Below are 19407 nucleotides of genomic sequence, written 5' to 3' on the forward strand. Positions count from 1 at the left end.
TATAATTTTTCTAATAAGTTTACCATAATTTAACAGTCCTCGCTTTATTAGTTTCCCTCTGGCAGACAAAATAACCAGCCACACCAAAACAACTGAAAATCCTGACAGTCAGCAACCCAGTGAAACACACACATCTAATGATGGATTCAGATTCTAAAAACTCTATTGCAATTTTTTTTATTATGAAGCATTCATATGCATTCTGAACACTTTAGGATTGGACATGGATGTTGGATGCATATCATATCAGGCTCAGACTTGCATTACAAGACAAGAAAAATAAATAAAATTCTACCTAAAATTAAAATTTTTAGCTGTCAAATTTGCAGTTTCTTAACAAAATCAACAACCAATTACACTATGCTGTGATAAATAAATAATTAACTTACAAAAAATATTAAAATTAGAAATATAATAAAATAGCTGGCTGCTAAATATTTGTGGCTGGTACATTGGTGTCTGCCAAAATATTCTGACAATAGTATTTGATGATAGATGGCTAATACAAGTCACAAATAAAAGCATAAACATATACAACTACTCTATAAAGCTGATAATCTATTTAAAAGTTAAAAGTTGCGGATTAATCATTACTGTATATCTAAAAAAAACACGACATGAAGTATCCAGTCCGACATGTTAAAGCGCACACTGGCTTCACATACAGGAGTGTCAAACATGTTTGCTTAGCAAGCTAGTCCTGTTTAACACATCTAAACACATTCCAAAGTTCATGCAAATCAATTGCCTTATTCAGCAGCACACACACACACACACACATTTGAAGTTAAAGCACTGGCTATATATGCCTGATATACTAGACTATATACACTACCATTTTTCCAGACCAGGCTGTTTTATCAGGACAAATAAAGTGAGTGCGGATTCAAGGTCAAGGTCTAGACCTAAATGAAACCTAAACTGTGTCCGAGTTAAACGTTAGTAGATCTATTTGGCCTTATTCGAATGCATACTAATGCAGATGTCCTTTGTTGAGAGGAGATGAAGGACTGTAATGCATCTGAAGGCTGTTTGGCCCACAGGGCCGGGCTGTAAAGTATCCAGCGATGGCTCGGCTCCGTTACACACACTCGTTAATAATTCACAACCGTCGGAACACACACACTGACAGCTCTTGTGTCCCGAACATGAATAAGAGAAATGCAGAAGTCAGAAGACGGGAATGAATTCACACGCGTTCCAGTAAACCAAATCACATGATCTGTAGAAACACCAATCACTGCTGAAATATTGCTAAATAGAAATATTATATGATATCTGCCTGCTGAAACTGCCATCATAGGAATAAGGTACATGTTCAAATATATTTAAATAGAAAACATTTTAAATTGTTATAATATTTCACAATTTTACTGTATTTTTGATCAAATAAATGCAGCCTTGGTGAGCAGAGACTTCTCTCAAAAACACTTAAAAATCCTTTATTATTCCATACTTTAAATATACACACACATTATATAAACACACTGACACACACATCCGGCCATCCATCCATCCGGCCATCCATCCATCTATATATCCATCCATCCATCCATCCATCTATTTATCTATCCATCTATCCACCCATCTATCCATCCATCCACCCACCTATCTACCCATCCATCCATCCATCCATTTATCTATCCACTCACCTATCTATCAATCTATCTATCCACCCACCAATCTATCCATTCATCTATCTATCCACCCACCTATCTATCCATCCATCCATCCAATCCATCCATCTTTCTATGTATCCATCCACCCACATCCATTCATCTCTAATCCATCATCCCTCCACCTATTCATCTATCAATCCATCCATCATCCCTCCATTTATTCATCTATCAATCCATCTTTCATCCCTCCATCTATTTATCTATCCATCCAAGTATCCATCCACCCAACCATCCATCCATGCAACAATCCTCCCTCCCTCCATCCATCCATGTAAGTATATCCATCCCTCCCTCCAAGTAAGTATCCACCTATCCATCCATCCCTCCATCCAAGTAAGTACACACAAATCCATCCATCCATCCAAGTGTACGCACACACACACACGGTTTACAACCCTGATGTTGTCCTGTCTGAGAGCTTAATGCATGGTTTAATGCCAAGAGCCAAACACACAAACCCTCAATCACACACACCCTCACATGCACACGGTGTATTAAAGATCAGATGATAGCGGCCGCACGCTCTTCAGGGGTTCAGGGTGTGTATCGCGCTCTCCTTAGACATGCATGAGTCCGTGTAGCATGTTCAGTTCAGGCCTGCCAGAAGCTGACAGACAGACCGAGTCTGAGATTACAGCGCTCGCTGATCGCCTCGTCAGGTCTGGACACAGGTGAGTTATGTAACAGTGACTCTGGTATCTACCGGCAGCTCAATGTGGAGTCACACAACACCTTCAACAGCCAGTGAAGAAGTGTACTGACTTTTACCAAATCACAATACTCCAAAAAAGATGAATTACAGAGGAACAAGACCTGAAATCAACTACATGCATAAAACACAGGCCTGGACGTCATCCAATCCACTCAGAACAAGTCAAGATTAGAAAAGCAGAGAAAACAAGTGGAAGACCACAGAGAACAGAGAGGATAATGAGATGAATACTACTGTAATGCAGAGAACCTGAGCGTTACTGTATATACTCGACTGGTTAAAAGATATTAATACATGCATAATACTTTCATTTAGTATGGACACATGCAATGGATCAAAAGTGACTGGAAAGATTTATAAGGATACAAAAGACAGCAAATTATTTCAAATTAATAAATTACACTTTAACATATATTATATCAAAACAGCTTTTAAAAATGTTAAAAAATATTTCACTATTTTTAATAGTTTCTATTTTTTTAAATCAAATGCAGCCTTTGTGAGCAGAAGAGACATTTCAAAAATATTTAAAAAAAAAAAAAAAAAATCGTACTGACCCCAAACTGCATAAACATCAACGGCCAGGACTGAATAATATTATTGATATATTATCGGCTCAAAAAATATTATTGCAACTATTTTATTAAAAAATTTGCTTTGTCATTATCAAAGTTTTTTAAAATGTGAAGGTGGTGGTTTGAATTTTTATTTTTTTTAAATAACTGTCATGCAGAAATATTTTTTCTTCTGTGATATCATTTATAAAAATCTATAATATTTTAATAAATATAATAATCTATTTTTTAAATGACGTTTATGCAGCATCAACTTCTTAAGGGCTACTCTACATCAAATATACTTGTACATAGCGATTATCGGATATATTGGCTAGGCCAGAGAGAAGGGCAGCGATGGTTGAAAAGAGGAGTGTGTGTGTGTGTTTGCACTATGATTTTTATTTCTCCACTCGTGTGTGTTAATGCGCTCCCCATGAGACGCTGCAGGCGCTCGTAATTATAGTAGCACACAAATCTGGGAGGACACACACACACTTGAATGTATGATACGCTAGCAAACACACACTAATAAGAAGAGCACAGTCATAATGGCTGTTTGCTTAGTGCACTTCTCTGGTTTAAAGACACCGATACAATCACAACGAGATGAAATGCATTCGAGTACAGTCACTGTTGGATTGTGGGATTTACAAGCACATTAGACTTTTCCAAGTAAGCTCAACCCTACATCTAAAGATGGCTGACATTTTTATTTCTGTTTTCTTAAACAAACAGTTGACCCATATATGAAAATGAGATCGACGGCTAGGATGGACGCCTACTAAGGTTTACTAGTTTACCTAAATGTTATCAAATATGTAGTTTTGATATTGTTTGGTAAAACTCCCTCAGGAAGTGTAAATGTATTTGTGATTCATAATGTTTAATAACCGATATGGATTTTTGGGGGCCGATACCGATACCGTTTTAAAAAGCCAGATACCGATATCGGCCGATATTATTTATGTGTTTTAAAAAAATTATTTTATCGGCCGTTATAAATGCCGATAGTTAGGAAAATGCCTAATATCGGCCGATATATCGGTCGGGCTCTATTTAATGCAAGGTGTGCAAGTAAAACGCATAAAAAAATTGAGTAATAAACCGCAATAACTGACTACAAATACCTTTAAAAAAAGAGTAATGAGGGGCAAACGACAAACTGAATCTGTTTTGAATCAATTCCCTGAAATAAACAGCTTGAGTTGATAGTCGGAGATGAATTGAGCTAACCAACTGCTGTTTTACTAGTTTTCTTAGCGAGATTTACCTATAGAAAATAAGAATAATTGTTTTTTTTAAATTACATAAAATATAATTAACTTTTAACTCAATATAAAATAAAATTTAAATAACTATGACTTTTTTCGTTCATCTTCGGATATATATTGCATATTTAACTAATTTGCAGGCATCAGGGAGACGCTATCAATATGCGGGAGACTCGGATATCTGTATGGGAAACCCTGATGATAGCCTAACAGCTTGGATAACGTGCACAATTGTGTTACGATTCAAAAACTTTATTGTTCATTAGACGAAACAAAAGCATTTAATTTTCAAATGCGTGTAAGCCGCGAGAAAGATTGCATATATATTTTTAAAATATAAAATCAATATTCGAATAGTAACTTCAGCATTCGAATAGTATTGTTTTTTTTAAATATTCGAATTATATTTGAATTTCGGAATTCGTTCCAACACCCCTAAACGATGACAGAATTGTAATTTTTGGGTGTTTCAAAAACACTTGAATGTGTTCTTGCAGTGTTCTAGAGCAGGAACCGAAGCGTTCATGGATCTGCTTCCTGCATGATTCAAACTGATCTGTCCTTGAAGGGCCGGCAGTGAGCGTTTTGAGTTTCTGAGGGACCCTTCACTGCTCGAGCCCTGCAGAGGCCGAGAGAAGAGATGGCTTCATTACTGAAATGTCACTCCACAGGAGAACACACACACGCTGAGCTGAGGGGGATGGCCAGAGCTGAAACTGAAGAAGACCCTCTCTTTTTAAACACCCCGCCATGTTTTCCCCTAGAAAAAACAATATGTGGGACAAACACACCAAAAGGCTTGTCCAATCACATCAAAGACATTCAGATACTGCAGGAAACATCTGGTTTCATCAATAATTTTGCACCGTTTTACTGGTAGAAGGAGAAACGCTTTTTAGAAAACGTATGCATGCTAAAAGTAGCCTGGTAATAGCAAACTCAACCTCCCTTTGCTTCGTAGACAGGTGAAAAGCCAATCATGATGTCAGATTAAAATAAGTGAATAATTTCAAATTAACTTAAATTAAACTTTCTAAAAAAAATATGTATCTGCATGTCACATGTGACCATTAACCAACGTCAGAGAACTGTCAGTGAATATACAAATTCATCACTATCGATGATAAATTATCTTTTGGGTCTCACATAACTAATTTAAAGAAAAAATTAAAAATTAAGCTTGGGTTTTATTTTAGAAACAAGCTCTGTTTTTCATTTAATGTAAGAAAGAGGTTAGTTTCTGCTACTTTCTTGCCCGTAGTCGACTATGGTGATGTGGTGTATCAATTTGCTTCTTCTCAACTTCTTTCTTCTTTCGATTCTGTTTATCAGAGCGCTTTAAGATTTATATCAGATTGTAAACCTTTAACGCATCACTGCATATAGTATGATAGAGTATGCTGGCCATCTTTGTCTATTAGAAGGAAACTTCATTTTTACCTAATTATTTATAAAACTACTCTGGGGTTGTTGCCTGATTCAAAAGAAAAGAGTTGGGAAATATTTCCTTCGGTCTGATAATTGTTTTACTTTCTCCGTTCTATTTTGTGAGAACTGAACTGGGAAAAAGGGCTTTTATACACGCAGCTCCATTTGAATGGAATTTACTTCAAACGAAATTGAAATTACAAACGCTGTTGCCTATGGAAATTTTTAAATCTATTATCGGATCACTAGGGTTGGGTATCGTTTGAATTTGAACGATTCTGATTCCGATTCTTTGTTTCGATTCCGGTTCCTAAAGATTCTCGATTCCGATTCTTTTAAGAGGCAGGGTCAAAAAAGTTTAGCTAACCTTGCTAACCAACGGTCTTTCTGAAGGAAATACTCCTTCTGTCACAAATACTCCTTTTGTCACAAATTTTGCATTTTGCCGAGATTTCGTTAATTTTTAGAAAAGTGAAGCCGCACTTTGGACCGCTGACGTAAGCTACTCATGTTCGACTCGCGCGGTTATGCCAACACTTTCGGTAGACGCTTCTTCGTTGGTGTTGTTCAGCGGTTTCTTCTTCCGGTCGGCGGACTGTGAATATCGAAACTAGGAATCGAAATTTTAACTTTTGAACGATTCTGGGAAAAACGAAAAGTTAGTCCCGGTTCTAATCAATACTCGATTCTCGATACCCAACCCTACCGATCACTCGAAGTAGACTCATTGCAATTGTTTTTAAGTGTTTAATTGTATATTTGTTGTTTTAATCTGTAAGTTGCGACTGTAACTGTTGTCCATTCTTGGCCAGGACTCTCCTGTAAAAGAGATTTTTAATCTCAGAGATTTTCCTGGTTAAATAAAGGTCAAATAAAAAAATAAATACAAAATTTGATGTTATATCATTAAAATATTAACTTAAATTTAACAGCGCTGTTGTGATGTTTGCATGAACGCAACTGGTTTTACTCTCACAAATGATTTTGGTCAAGTTGTAAATAAAACAAAGATTACAAGAAAATACCATTTTAGTTTTTCTACTTCACCACAATGTGTTACTTGTCGTTTCTTTTATTTATTTGTGAAGTTCACTAGTCATTTCTAAAGTAAATCTTACACCCTTTTTTCCAGTGATGTGCTGAGTTTCGGTGAAAGTCAACAGAATAGAAAAAATAGAAACAAGCAGATACAAAGAAATGGATGACAAGTTCTGAGAAAGACTGGAAGGTCTGGCATCTTCTGCTTAAACACACATGATCTGATCTTCCCCTCTTCTACCACAACAATCACTCCGAATCCGCCAGTAAAAACCCTTATATTTCACAGAGGACAGAAGAAGCTGCCGGCCGGAGGAACACAAATGCTCTTAAACAGGATAAAACACAGACTCGTATCTGACACGAGTGAACCTGACAGTCGCTGTGAGCTTATGAAAATGAAACAGCAGAAGGAGAGTTTTCTCTCCAGGATTACAGGGATGTGTCCCGCATGTCAATTACATAAACACCGTTTCCCGTCCGCTCAACTCCTCCCTTTGTGATGTCACTTCTGGGAAACATAACATGAGTGAAGATGTTTTCTGCATGCCAACTTTTATGTATTAAAAAAATCCATATTGCCGTTATTGACTCTATTGTTACATACACATGGAAATTATTCAATATAATTTGAGCAAATGTAAAAGCTGTGTGAAACTAGATTTTGCACAGCTTACATTAAAGGGTTAGTTCACCCAAAAATGAAAAATTATATTTGGAAGAATGTTTTAATCAAACAGATCTCATTCCCCATTGACTACCATAGTATGTATTTTTTCCTACTATAGTAGTCAATGGGGAATGAGATCTGTTTCCAAATATTTTCCTTTGTGTTCAGCAGAACAAATAAACACATAGAGGCTTGGAACAACATGAGGGTGAGTAAATACTGACAGAATTTCCATTTTTGGGTGAACTAACCCTTTAAACATTTTGCATCTACTTGAAACGATGGCATATTTTGGATTTTTATACAGTATATATAGAGATATTATTGACTATATTTTGTGCAGCTGTAGTGTAGCGTGTAGGAGACCCTCAGTGTCCTATTTGCATATGATTCAGTGGAGAGATTATATAAGAAATCAGATGCTGAATCATAAGCATGAGCATCTGCCTGTTCTCAATAAGGTCTTTTTGCATTCACAAACCTGCACTCTAAAAAATGCTGGGTTGTTTTAACCCAATTTTGGGTAAAATATGGACAAACCCAGCCATTGGGTAAAAAATGTAATTTAAAAATGTAACCCAATGGCTGGGTTTTAACCCAAAATTGGGTTAAAGCAACCCAGCATTTTTTAGAGTGTGACAGATAATATTCAGCACGATATTGGAAAAAAATAGGCATATTTCGTTTTATTGAGATGACTAGAATATCTCTATCTGTAAAGAATTTATAATTCTAGACTGATTGAGGTGATTTAGGGGAGTGAATCTGCATAGAAAAAATAAAGAAATTACAAGCATAAATACAACAGATACGAATTAAATAATTATGTTTTTAAGGCAAGTCTCACAGTATTCAGCAAGAAATTAAATAATCAAATGTAAAATAACACTGCATAGTCTTCACTTATACACGAAATATAATTAATCATTTGTTAAAGCTACAAAGGTGATTTTCACTTTGTAGTTTGGTTAAGATTAAGCCGCAGGAATATTAGGCTGCTGTCACTTTAAGACCGAACGCATCCATTTTCTTTCTAAATTGCCATTTAATGTGACTACTGATAATATGCAGCTATTTGGCCATTACAATAATAGTTCTCTCAAATGTCATTCTTCAGGATATCCGGATCACTTGGAATATATAACGCACGCACACGTCATAAGGACTACTTTTACATTGCTTTAAATTGGGTCTATGTAAATTCACCCTTGCAAAATCCCTCACACATTTGCAATCTCACGTTTGCCAACTATCCACTTTCCTTAAAAACACAGATAATAGGTTGAGCTGGAGCCGAGAGGCTGCATTTGCTTAATTAGAGGTGCAGAGGAGAACGAGGAACACCCACATTTGCTAAATTGGAGAGAGTGACCTGTAACTGCACCCGTCTCCATGATGCCGGACAGAAGCGTCTCATTACTCACACACGTGGACATTTAGGTGCATGCTTTACACAAATGCTTGTCCAAAACATCGCAATTGTGTTCATGCACTTAAAACCGGTCATTAAATCAAATGAGTTATAATTCAAATAGCTTGCAGTAAACATGCTGACTGGAACATGCTCAACAAGGTCCTCTTAACTACTACTACACCATGACAGTAGTCCACTCGAAATAGTCATATCATATTTCATCTATATCACCACACTGAGAACTCAACACTTGCATTACCAAATGCACAATATTTGGCAACCATAACCCTATAAAACTATTATTGATACATGCATTTCATTTCTAAGGGCTCTTAATGATCAAAACGTTGCTGAAAAACCTGTATCACACTTCTGACGTCTAAATGATAGTTACTTTTCAGCAAATAAAATCTCTTTTAAAAGTTCATTTTCAGCTCGTGGTTCACTGTGAAAAACACGTTATAATGTTAACATAAGAATAACATTTATTGTCAGCAATATATCAAGACACTTGGACTGAAGCAATTTAAGTTTCCTTGATTATCCATACAGAGTACATAATTATTTAGAAAAATCGTGTTAAAATGTGTTCAAATATGTTATGATTTTGCTCGATTATCCATGCATACTGTAATTTTTTAGAAAAATCATGTTAAAATGTTTTCAAATATGTTACGATTTTGCTTGATTATCCATGCATACTGTAATTTCTTAGAAAAATCATGTTAAAATGTGTTCAAATATGTTACGATTTTGCTCAATTACCCATACATACTGTAATTTCTTAGAAAAATCATGTGTTCAAATATGTTACGATTTTGCTCGATTATCCATGCATACTGTATTTTTTTAGAAAAATCATGTTAAAATGTGTTCAAATATGTTAAGATTTTGCTCAATTACCCATACATACTGTAATTTCTTAGAAAAATCAAGTTAAAATGTGTTCAAATATGTTACGATTTTGCTCAATTACCCATACATACTGTAATTTTTTAGAAAAATCATGTTAAAATGTTTTTAAATATGTTACGATTTTGCTTGCTTATCCATGCATACTGTAATTTTTTAGAAAAATCATGTTAAAATGTGTTCAAATACGTTAAGATTTTGCTTGATTATCCGTACATACTGTAATTTCTTAGAAAAATCATGTTAAAATGTGAGTTTCAAATATGATCCATCAGCTTTTGAGATGGGTTTATTTGTTCATCTCTCAATCAACATTGTATCGCATTGCATTATATGCTTTGAAACTATTCAGATCTTTGATCATAAAACTAAGCATTAAATATCATAAGGTATTATTGGAGATATAGAGTAGAGCCCGGCCGATAAAGGATTTTGAAGGCCGATACCGGTACAAATATTTTTGGGTTTTAAAATCCGATATTCCGATATTTCGGCCGATATTTTTTTTTATTAAATATTGTTGGATTTCCCACACGTGTAAAAGAAAAGCTAACTTTTTAAGATACGTTTGATACTTTTTCTCTATGTCCAAATGTTCACTCCTCGCAAGTCTAACTTACATTTTACAATGCAGGGACTGTAACTAGAGATATGCTAGATATAAATACAGTAATAATTACTTTATTTAGGTAGAAAAGGTTTGTTGTGGTTTCCAAGCTCATTAATGTTAACGTTAGCTGTCTTTCACTGATGATATTGGCATTAGCTTTGTGGTTAGCTAGTCTATGATGATGAGCCATAATTTAGCAATAGATAACATCAAAATGCAAATTGTAAAACATACATTTTCAATATAACAGGTCAAGGAGAGATGATTGAAGCGTGTTTCATCAGTTTTTATTTTATTTTTTAAATATTCATTTATCGGCCATTATAACTGCCGATACCGATATATTGGAAATTGGCCGATATAGCGGTCTGGCTCTAATATAGAGTGACATCTTATATTTATATGCGTTTTATGTATGCATCTGCTTACTGTTATAAAGATCTCATTGATTTACATCAGAAGCTATCAGAATTTCATGCCTTTTGACAATCAGAATTTGCATTAAATTGCATATTTTCTTTAAAATTAAAGTGTTTTTTTCCTCCATATTCTCACTTTAAGTGCCATAAACACCTGATGCATCAACTGTGATACAAAACACATATGCAAAATTTTGTGTATTTTGTCTAAAGGGTTGATAAACTGAGAAAAAAAAATAATTTAATATGCCAGGCTTTACACAAGGTTAACAAAATCTAAAGCAAAGCTTGTTTCAACAACACATCAGCTTCTTTAATTATATTACAGGCTGTAAACTTTAGTACACGATGCCAAAATAACTGCTGACTACAATTCTCTATCAGACTTATGCAACCGGCAAGTTGTCACAATAGGAATTAAATACCATTACATAACCTTTCATAAGGATTTACGAAGCAAATGAAATAGAAACCAAACTAAGTTTGTAAAATACTAAAATAAAACCCTTTTACACATTTACACGTAACAACAGCAATTGCAACTCGATTCATCTAGCTCTGCCAGCCTTGTTTAAGCAGACTAGAATGGGAAGATTTGTTTATATCCTCCAACAACAATCAGGCTGGTCAGTGTGTGATGTGAAAGCTTTGTTCCAGCCGGTGCATCTGCACATCAGCACCATCGAGACTGCGGGACAAGTCACATTCTTGGCAGAGAAACAAACAGGCTGCATCTAACTACTGTCCTCTGTGTTCAGTGGCCCATGTAGACGTCAGAGCTGCAGATGGACTAGTATATACACACACATAAACATATAAACACACGATGCATGATTTGGCCAATAGCTCTTTAGCCAGCCAGGGACATTACATCTCTCTCTCTCACTAAAAAAAAAAAAAAAAAAATATATATATATATATATATATATATATATATATATATAAATACTGTTTCAACTCATGTTTGGGTCAAATATGGACCAACATTACCGTTGGGTTAGACATTTTAATTTAAACATGTAAAGCAACGGTTAAGAATTGAAGGCAACGATTGGTTTTTGTACATATTTCAGCCAAAAAATGGTTGAAACAACTCAATATTCTTTTATATAAATGTATTTCGAAGCCGTTTAAAAGTATATTGCGATTTGAAACACGTTAAAACAAGAACTGGTGTTTGTAAAACAACTGTGTGGATTTTCTACATCACATCAGGCGCAGCGATGATCACCCACACTCGTCTCTCTCACAAACACACACACATAAACAAACCGATTAAACGCGCAAAATATGCCAGCGTTCATTCCACAAGCCATTATAAGCGATCGGGAAACAAAAACAGGCGATATATATTAAAGGAAGGACTAAAATCCTACCGTTTAACTCGGCTGCTCTCCGCTCGACTGTCCTCGGATCTAATCCCGATGGTTTAATGCGAGTCTCGTGAGCGCACACGTCACTTCCTGTGCACCTGCACCAGCGATGGGATAAAAATAGATCACAACACGCGTTCCCGGTTCCCATTCATAGAGTCGCGTCCTCGAGCCGATGATGCTGAATGTTCGGTCACAAATGTTCTGTGTAAATGTTCGGAATATTTATTAACGTTACTTCAATTGTGCATTCTTGCCTTCACTCGTTTTATTCAGTAATTCTTAATTTATCACTGCTTGACCTAATCCACTCTATACATTGCGCTCACTGTTATATTTTCCACATACACCATTACACACTTTGCTTAGTCTGTATTGTGCACAGTGTGTGTTTATTATGGATGGGAAGTCTGATTCATTTGAGCGAACCGGTTCTTTCGAACAATTGGTTTCAAAGAACCGATTCAGTGATTCTTTTACGTCACTGCTGCTCTATCTCTGCGTTCCAAAAGCAATGTAAATATTATTATTTTAATTTATATTGTATTTTTTTATTTACTGTAATGTATAATTATTTCAATTAAAAAAAAAAAAAAAAGAACTGGACTGTAAATTTAACGTAAAAAAATGTAATGTAACAATATTGCTGTTTTTTGTTGTTGTAAAGTTTATCAGTGTTATTGCAGCTATTTAGAAACTAAATATATAATATATTTACGTGAAATAAAAAGTAATCTCAGCTGATTTTTAGTTTTGCTTGTTACAATAAAATCCTGTTAATTAATACCAACTCAGTGTTGATATAACTGATATTACGCAGCTAAGTTTATCATTTGTAATTGTTTTTGCTAGTTGTTAATGTAATGTAATTTCGTTGCACCACAAAATCCTCAAATCTATTACGAATCGCACATGACATGTGAAACCATACTGACCCGATTCAGTCTTGTTCACAAATCTTTTTTTTTTCAAGATTTTTAAATTATTTCTATTTTCATTAAACAGTAAAAAAACATCAAAGCGTTAAGCAAGGCAATACAGATTCATGAAAGAATCGTTCGGACAGGTTTGTCAGCTAGTTCAACAAATACATCGAAAAGATCCGACTCCAATGAATGATTCATTAGCGAAACGACACCGCTCGTGTATATTGTTTTGAAGCCTATGTAGTGCGTGCATTGGTTATTGGCGCGTATTCGCTTATGGGTCAGGTATGTGCGTTTACAGTTTTCAGGGAATTTTAACACAGGATGTTTACTTGAAGTGAAAGCAGCGCGTGCGCTCTTTCAACGCTGAAGGGCGTGGAACCGATACTGCTATGAGCGCGAGCCTCGCGCGCTGCGCGTCCACCAATCAGCGCGCGATCATCACATACAAAGCGAAACCTTGGGCGGGATTGACTTTTAGATCGAAAATGCAACAGCTGAGATATTCGTGCAATTTTTCAAATGAAGATAAAGATTAGAACAAGCGTTCAATTCTATTGGGGATCCCTTGTAACAAACTTAAATCGAAAAAATGCCTGGCGTTCGCCTAGTAAGTTTTGTGTATGCAACAAAGTTAAGTAAACAATCCTTCATAAGCTCTATATCCTGCCAACTCTGATTTTGATGAAACTTTCTCTTTCTGTGGTTTAGAAACAGCCGCACATTTATTTAGTGACTGTAATGTAACCAATAGATCATTTTAGGCTGAATTTAGTTCTTTGTTTTTAGCCCTGCTATGTGACCCACACCTTTTTTCAGAGAGGTTATCTTTAATATGAAAATCCAAAGTTGCTGTCCCTTTTGAATATATTGTTAATTTCTTTATCTTGTATGCAAAATTCTTCATCCACAGCAAAAATGGCTTAAATCTCCTTTTCCTTGCTGAATTTTACATACAGCATATATTAATTATATTGTAGCACATTCAATTTTCACGAATGAAAACAGGACCAGGATGAACAAACCCAAGGTCCATGTCTTTGTGTCTTCAGTCGAAAAGAAAGAAATTAAATTAAAGAAATTAAATTTTTGATGAAAACATTCCAGGATTTTCTCCATATAATGGAGATCTCCTATTCAAACTTGTTCATCAAAATGAACAAATCTTTTTTCGAGTCATTTGGTTCATTCAACGAACGAAATGACTCAATTTATTTATTTATTTTTTTTAAATGACTGATCGTTTCTGATCTCATTTGGACCTTGAACCGTTTGGACCCCATTGAAGTCCATTATATGCAGAAAAATCCTGGAATGTTTTCATCAAAAACCTTAATTTCTTAATTTCTTTTTGACTGAAGAAAGAAGGACATGGACATTACTCCTTTTAAGCAGACGCTTGTATAACATATATCTGTATAAACTACACATAAACAAAGAAACATTTACTGCAAAGTAGCCAGGAAAATATTGCAAGCAAAGTCACACAAATTTATTGTTGCATATGCTAATATGTACGTTATTCATCATTCATCATCAGTTTGTTTTGTCTGAATAGTTTAAACAGTGCAGATATTTAGGTCACAAACCTGAGTCACACTAACTTAAAAATGATATTGAAGACGCTTCATTGTTTGCTTCGCTTTTCTGCATTCTTTGCTAATATTTAAGGCATTTCATAATTGCATAACAGTACATTGCATTTTAAGGCATTTCATAATCGCATAACTGGAAAGTGCGGGTGAATGTTTTATGTGAAATAATGTAATCAAACTTGTCTTCCTGCTGACATCCCACAATGCAATGCTGCCTATTCCTCTATCCAACCATTACGCCTGGTCAGCACTGAACTGGACAAGTATCGATTCGCCACATGAAGCACTCAAATATGTACAGATTATTCATTACATTTTTGTACACATTCATTGATTTCATTCTCAGTTAGTTGCTTAAATAATTAATGTGAGTAATATTATTAAAATAGCTGTGTAATAAGTTGGATAATGTACAACCAATGGGTCCTTTTCGCAAAATAAAAGTCCTCAACTTCACTCATGAAGTATTGCACTATTGCTTGCATTAAGTATATATATATTCATGCATATACTGTCTCTGTACAAAGGAAAAACCTGATTTTTGGTACCTGCATTTATGCTCAACAACCACAATCAAATTCAGATTGACCCAAAAACTAAAACATGTGTCCAAAATGACTAATACATACAACAATGCATTATAGAGCACCTTAATATGTGTGACGCTAACTGTATGGCTTACGGATCTGACGGAAATCTGCATGTGTGTGAGCAAATTTTTTTTTTGTAAAGGCACAATTAAAGGGATCAAATGGAAACGCAATCTGATTGAGCGATCCAAAGAAAAAAACAAACAGTTTGAAAATAGTGTGTATGTGTGTACATGTTTTTCTAAACCGGTGGGGACTAAAACCTGAATGTTCACACACACTCATGAGGACTCGTGTCACTGTGGGCCTAAAGGTACACAAGCTTGTACAGTAAATCATAAAGAATTAGTTTGTTTGAAAATGTAAAGAAGTTGTGTGTGACAGGCAAGTTTAGGGGTCAGATAGTGTGTGTGTGTGTGTGTGTGTGTGTGTGTGTGTGTGTTATGGGTAGGTTTAGGGATCAGTTAGTCTGTGTGTGTTTGTGTGAGTTGGGTAAGTTTACGGGTCGGGTAGTGTGTGTGTGTGTGCGTGTGTGTTATGGGTAGGATTAGGCATCAGTTAGTCTATGTGTGTGTGTGTGTGTGTGTGTGTGTGATGGGTAGGTTTAGGGATTGGTTAGTGTGTGTGCATGTGTTTGTGTGAGTTGGGTAGGTTTACGGGTCGGTTAGTGTGTGTGTGTGTGTGTGTGTGATGGGTAGGTTTAGGGGTCGGTTAGTGTGTGTGTTTGTGTGAGTTGGGTAGGTTTAGGGGTCAGTTAGTGTGTGTGTGTGTGTGTATGTGTGTGTGTGTTTGTGTTTGATGGGTAGGTTTAGGGGTCGGTTAGTGTTTGATGTGTGTGATGGGTAGGTTTAGGGATTGTTTAGTGTGTGTGTGTGTGTGTGTGATGGGTAGGTTTAGGGATAGGTTAGTGTGTGTGTTTGTGTGAGTTGGGTAGGTTTAGGGGTCAGTTAGTGTGTGTGTGTGTGTGTGTGTGTGTGTGTGTGTTTGTGTGAGTTGGGTAGGTTTAGGGGTCAGTTAGTGTGTGTGTGTGTGTGTGATGGGTAGGTTTAGGGATTGGTTGGTGTGTGTGTGATGGGTAGGTTTAGGGGTCGGTTAGTGAGTGTGTGTGCGTGCGTGTGTGTGTGTGTGTGTGATGGGTAGGTTTAGGGATTGGTTAGTGTGTGTGTTTGTGTGAGTTGGGTAGGTTTAGGGGTCGGTTAGTGTAAGTGTGTGTGTGTGTGATGGGTAGGTTTAGGGGTCGGTTAGTGAGTGTGTGTGCGTGCGTGTGTGTGTGTGTGATGGGTAGGTTTAGGGATAGGTTAGTGTGTGTGTTTGTGTGAGTTGGGTAGGTTTAGGGGTCAGTTAGTGCAAGTGTGTGTGTGTGTGTGTGTGATGGGTAGGTTTAGGGGTCGGTAAGTGAGTGTGTGTGTGTGCGTGTGTGTGTGTGTGTGTGTGTGATGGGTAGGTTTAGTGTGAGGAGACAGTATATACAGTTATGGCAGTGTAAAACCATTATGTCTATGGAGAGTCTCCACAAAGATAGCGAACCAGACTGTGTGTGTTTTCCTGAGGGTCAAAACTAAATTTTGTGAAGCTTTGCTACATCACGTAGAGCCTCTTCCTGGTATGGACACACACACGCGGTGCTGTTCACTTCCCGCCACTTGAGCGGCTGATGAGACGCCGCCGAGCTCTCGACCTGAAGCAAAAACAAAGACAGCTTGAAATTCCGCCACTAATGCAGAATAAACACCACTTACACAGCGCTGTGACTGCACTGAACATAAAACTCAATGTGCTAATGATGTTTTTTGTCCTGCGTCAGAATCACCCTCAGAGTATTATGAGCTCCGAACACGTATTCAGTGTCTGCACTTTAAACTGGGAAATCCCACCATTCATGCAAAGCATTTGTTTTCTTAGCCAGTCGAAATCTGCTAAGGGGTAATAATGAAACAGGAAAGAAACATTTACTTTCATCATTTTTTCTAGGAAAAAACATTTAAATATGTCCATTTGATGATCTAAGAAGAGTTTGGGTTAGCAAACTACGCATTTAACAACATGTATTGCATTAAAATAAAGTAACGAGATGAACGTCACCCAACGTAAAGTAAATGTAGCCTACTTTGTTCCTACCATAGATGGTTACTAGCATAGACAGTAAAGGTTACAGTTAACGGTCACGACGATGCTCTTCTTCTGTTGTTTGTCCTAGATGTCGCAGTAGGGGTTTCATTCATGTTAGAGACACCTTGTGTCCCGACACAGTAAATACACTGCTGCGCGATCTGTGACCGTAGGTGCGCCGTCAATTATGTCACAATGGTATTGCGCGAAAATATACACTCTTAGAAGAAATGGTTCTATTCAGAACCAGAAATGGTTCCATCCCCGCTTCATATATGGAACTCCAAAATGGCTCTATATAGAAACATTTTTTTAGTAAAAGGTTCTATTGGCCAAGTATTGAATCCCATGGTTCTATATAGAACCATTTTTTGGTAAAAGGTTCTATTGGCCAAGTATGGAACCCCAGGGTTCTATATAGAACCATTTTTTTGTAAAAGGTTCTATTGGCCAAATATGGAACCCCAGGGTTCTATCTAGAACCATTTGTTTTGGTAAAAGGTTCTATTGGCCAAGTATGAAACCCCAGGGTTCTATATAGAACCATTTTTCTTATAAAAGGTTCTATTGGCCAAGTATGGAACCCCAGGGTTCTATATAGAACCATTTTTTGATAAAAGGTTCTATTGTCCAAGTATGGAACCCCTGGGTTCTATATAGAACCATTTTTTGGTAAAAGGTTCTATTGGCCAACTATGGAACCCCAGGGTTCTATATAGAACCATTTTTTGGTAAAAGGTTCTATTGGCCAACTATGGAACCCCAGGGTTCTATATAGAACCATTTTTTTGGTATAAGGTTCTATTGGCCAAGTATGGAACCCAAGGGTTCTATATAGAACCTTTTTTTGGTAAAGGTTCTATTGGCCAAGGATGGAACCCCAGGGTTCTATATAGAACCCAGAGGAACCCTTTTTTTTAAAAGTGTATAGAACCTTTTAGGGGTTCCAAATACGTAGCGCTGATAGAACCTTTTCTTCTAAGAGTGTAACAATATACGAAAAAGCAATTTTATGATAGAATTTTGAATGCAGTTCGACTATTCGAAGATCGCGACTCATCCCTAATACACACACACACATCGGGGTGTGATTAAAAGCACATCATGGTTTACAGCCCACCTGAGGATATTTACGTTAAGTTGACTTTGACCATTTTTACTTGTATTTGTCCCTTTGCTGTATTTTATCGCTGAGATGAAGTGCTATTTTCGACTCACTATGTGGTTCAGCTCTGCCATCAGCGGAGTGTGTTTGTCACAGTGAAGTGTGATGATGGTGGCCTCCACCCAGGCGTTATCAGTGTTCCTGCTGTCATCTACATAACCCTTATACACCTGCGTTAGACAAGAAACACACACATCTGTTTAGGAACTCAAACTCAAAACAATCAACTGGTGGAACTGGTATTTCAAACATGGAAATAAAGTAACATGAGTTACTTTGTGTGAGTCTACTATTAAATTATAAAATTAAATTTTTCATTTTTTTACTATTTGTCAAACACCTTGAGCATGTCTTTTTTTACTCTTTCCCCGCCTGCGTTTTTTTTTAAAGTAGCCAGCCAGCGCCAACATTTTTTTATAATTTTCACAAAACTTTCATTGCCCCCAGAATATTTTGTAGTATGAATATCTGTACATGCATATATAAATAAATCAAAACAATTTTCATAATTTAGTTAAAATTAAAATAGTCCAAAAATCTAATTTCTATAATTATTTACTCGCTGCATGCTGTATTTTCCCCAGGCAACACGACTAGCTAACGAAGCCATACTGTAGATAAGATATGAAACCAGAGACAAGGTCTTACTTTACTTTATCATTTTATTATTAATAATTTTATCATATTTTATTATTATAATTAATTATTTTAATTTCTTATATATTTATTTATTTTTTATTTCCTTTATCAGTAAAGCTGAGCATCTTGTTGGTTTATCTTGCTCACCAGTTGTTCCCCAGCCTTTAGTTCAGTCTTGCTCTTGTCATTTAACTTTTTACCCAGAATCCTCTCCAGTGCCTGTGGTAGAGGCTCGTCAGGTTTGGCTGGGCCCTGCAAGAATAATAATAAAAAAAAGACTTAATATACATTTATCTATAA

At 36.2% G+C, this 19407-nt stretch overlaps 2 protein-coding genes across 10 annotated transcripts in view; both read right to left on the reverse strand.

Moving 5' to 3' along the window:
* The window catches only part of map3k13 (mitogen-activated protein kinase kinase kinase 13), a 53151-nt gene extending 40969 nt beyond the window's left edge, over positions 1-12182 (reverse strand). For 2 of the 3 annotated variants that reach the window (XM_039683509.2, XM_039683507.2), the window contains exon 1: positions 12087-12182. The gene's annotated coding sequence lies outside the window, so the exon portion shown is untranslated. The remainder of the gene's footprint in view (positions 1-12086) is intronic. The other variant, XM_089133468.1, reaches the window with a different exon arrangement.
* A 3735-nt stretch (positions 12183-15917) lies between these two features.
* trpm2 (transient receptor potential cation channel, subfamily M, member 2) overlaps positions 15918-19407 on the reverse strand; it is a 61161-nt gene continuing 57671 nt past the window's right edge. For all 7 annotated transcript variants that reach the window (XM_039683589.2, XM_039683588.2, XM_089133469.1 and 4 more), the window contains 3 exons: positions 19255-19359; positions 18522-18638; positions 15918-16872 (listed from right to left, as the gene is read on the reverse strand). In XM_039683589.2, coding sequence (XP_039539523.2) covers positions 16753-16872; positions 18522-18638; positions 19255-19359 — 342 coding nt within the window. In that variant the 3' untranslated portion in view covers positions 15918-16752. The remainder of the gene's footprint in view (positions 16873-18521; positions 18639-19254; positions 19360-19407) is intronic.

Source organism: Pimephales promelas, chromosome 7 (assembly GCF_988280905.1).
Source record: "Pimephales promelas chromosome 7, fPimPro1.hap1.1, whole genome shotgun sequence".
Classification (NCBI taxonomy): Eukaryota; Metazoa; Chordata; class Actinopteri; order Cypriniformes; family Leuciscidae; genus Pimephales; species Pimephales promelas.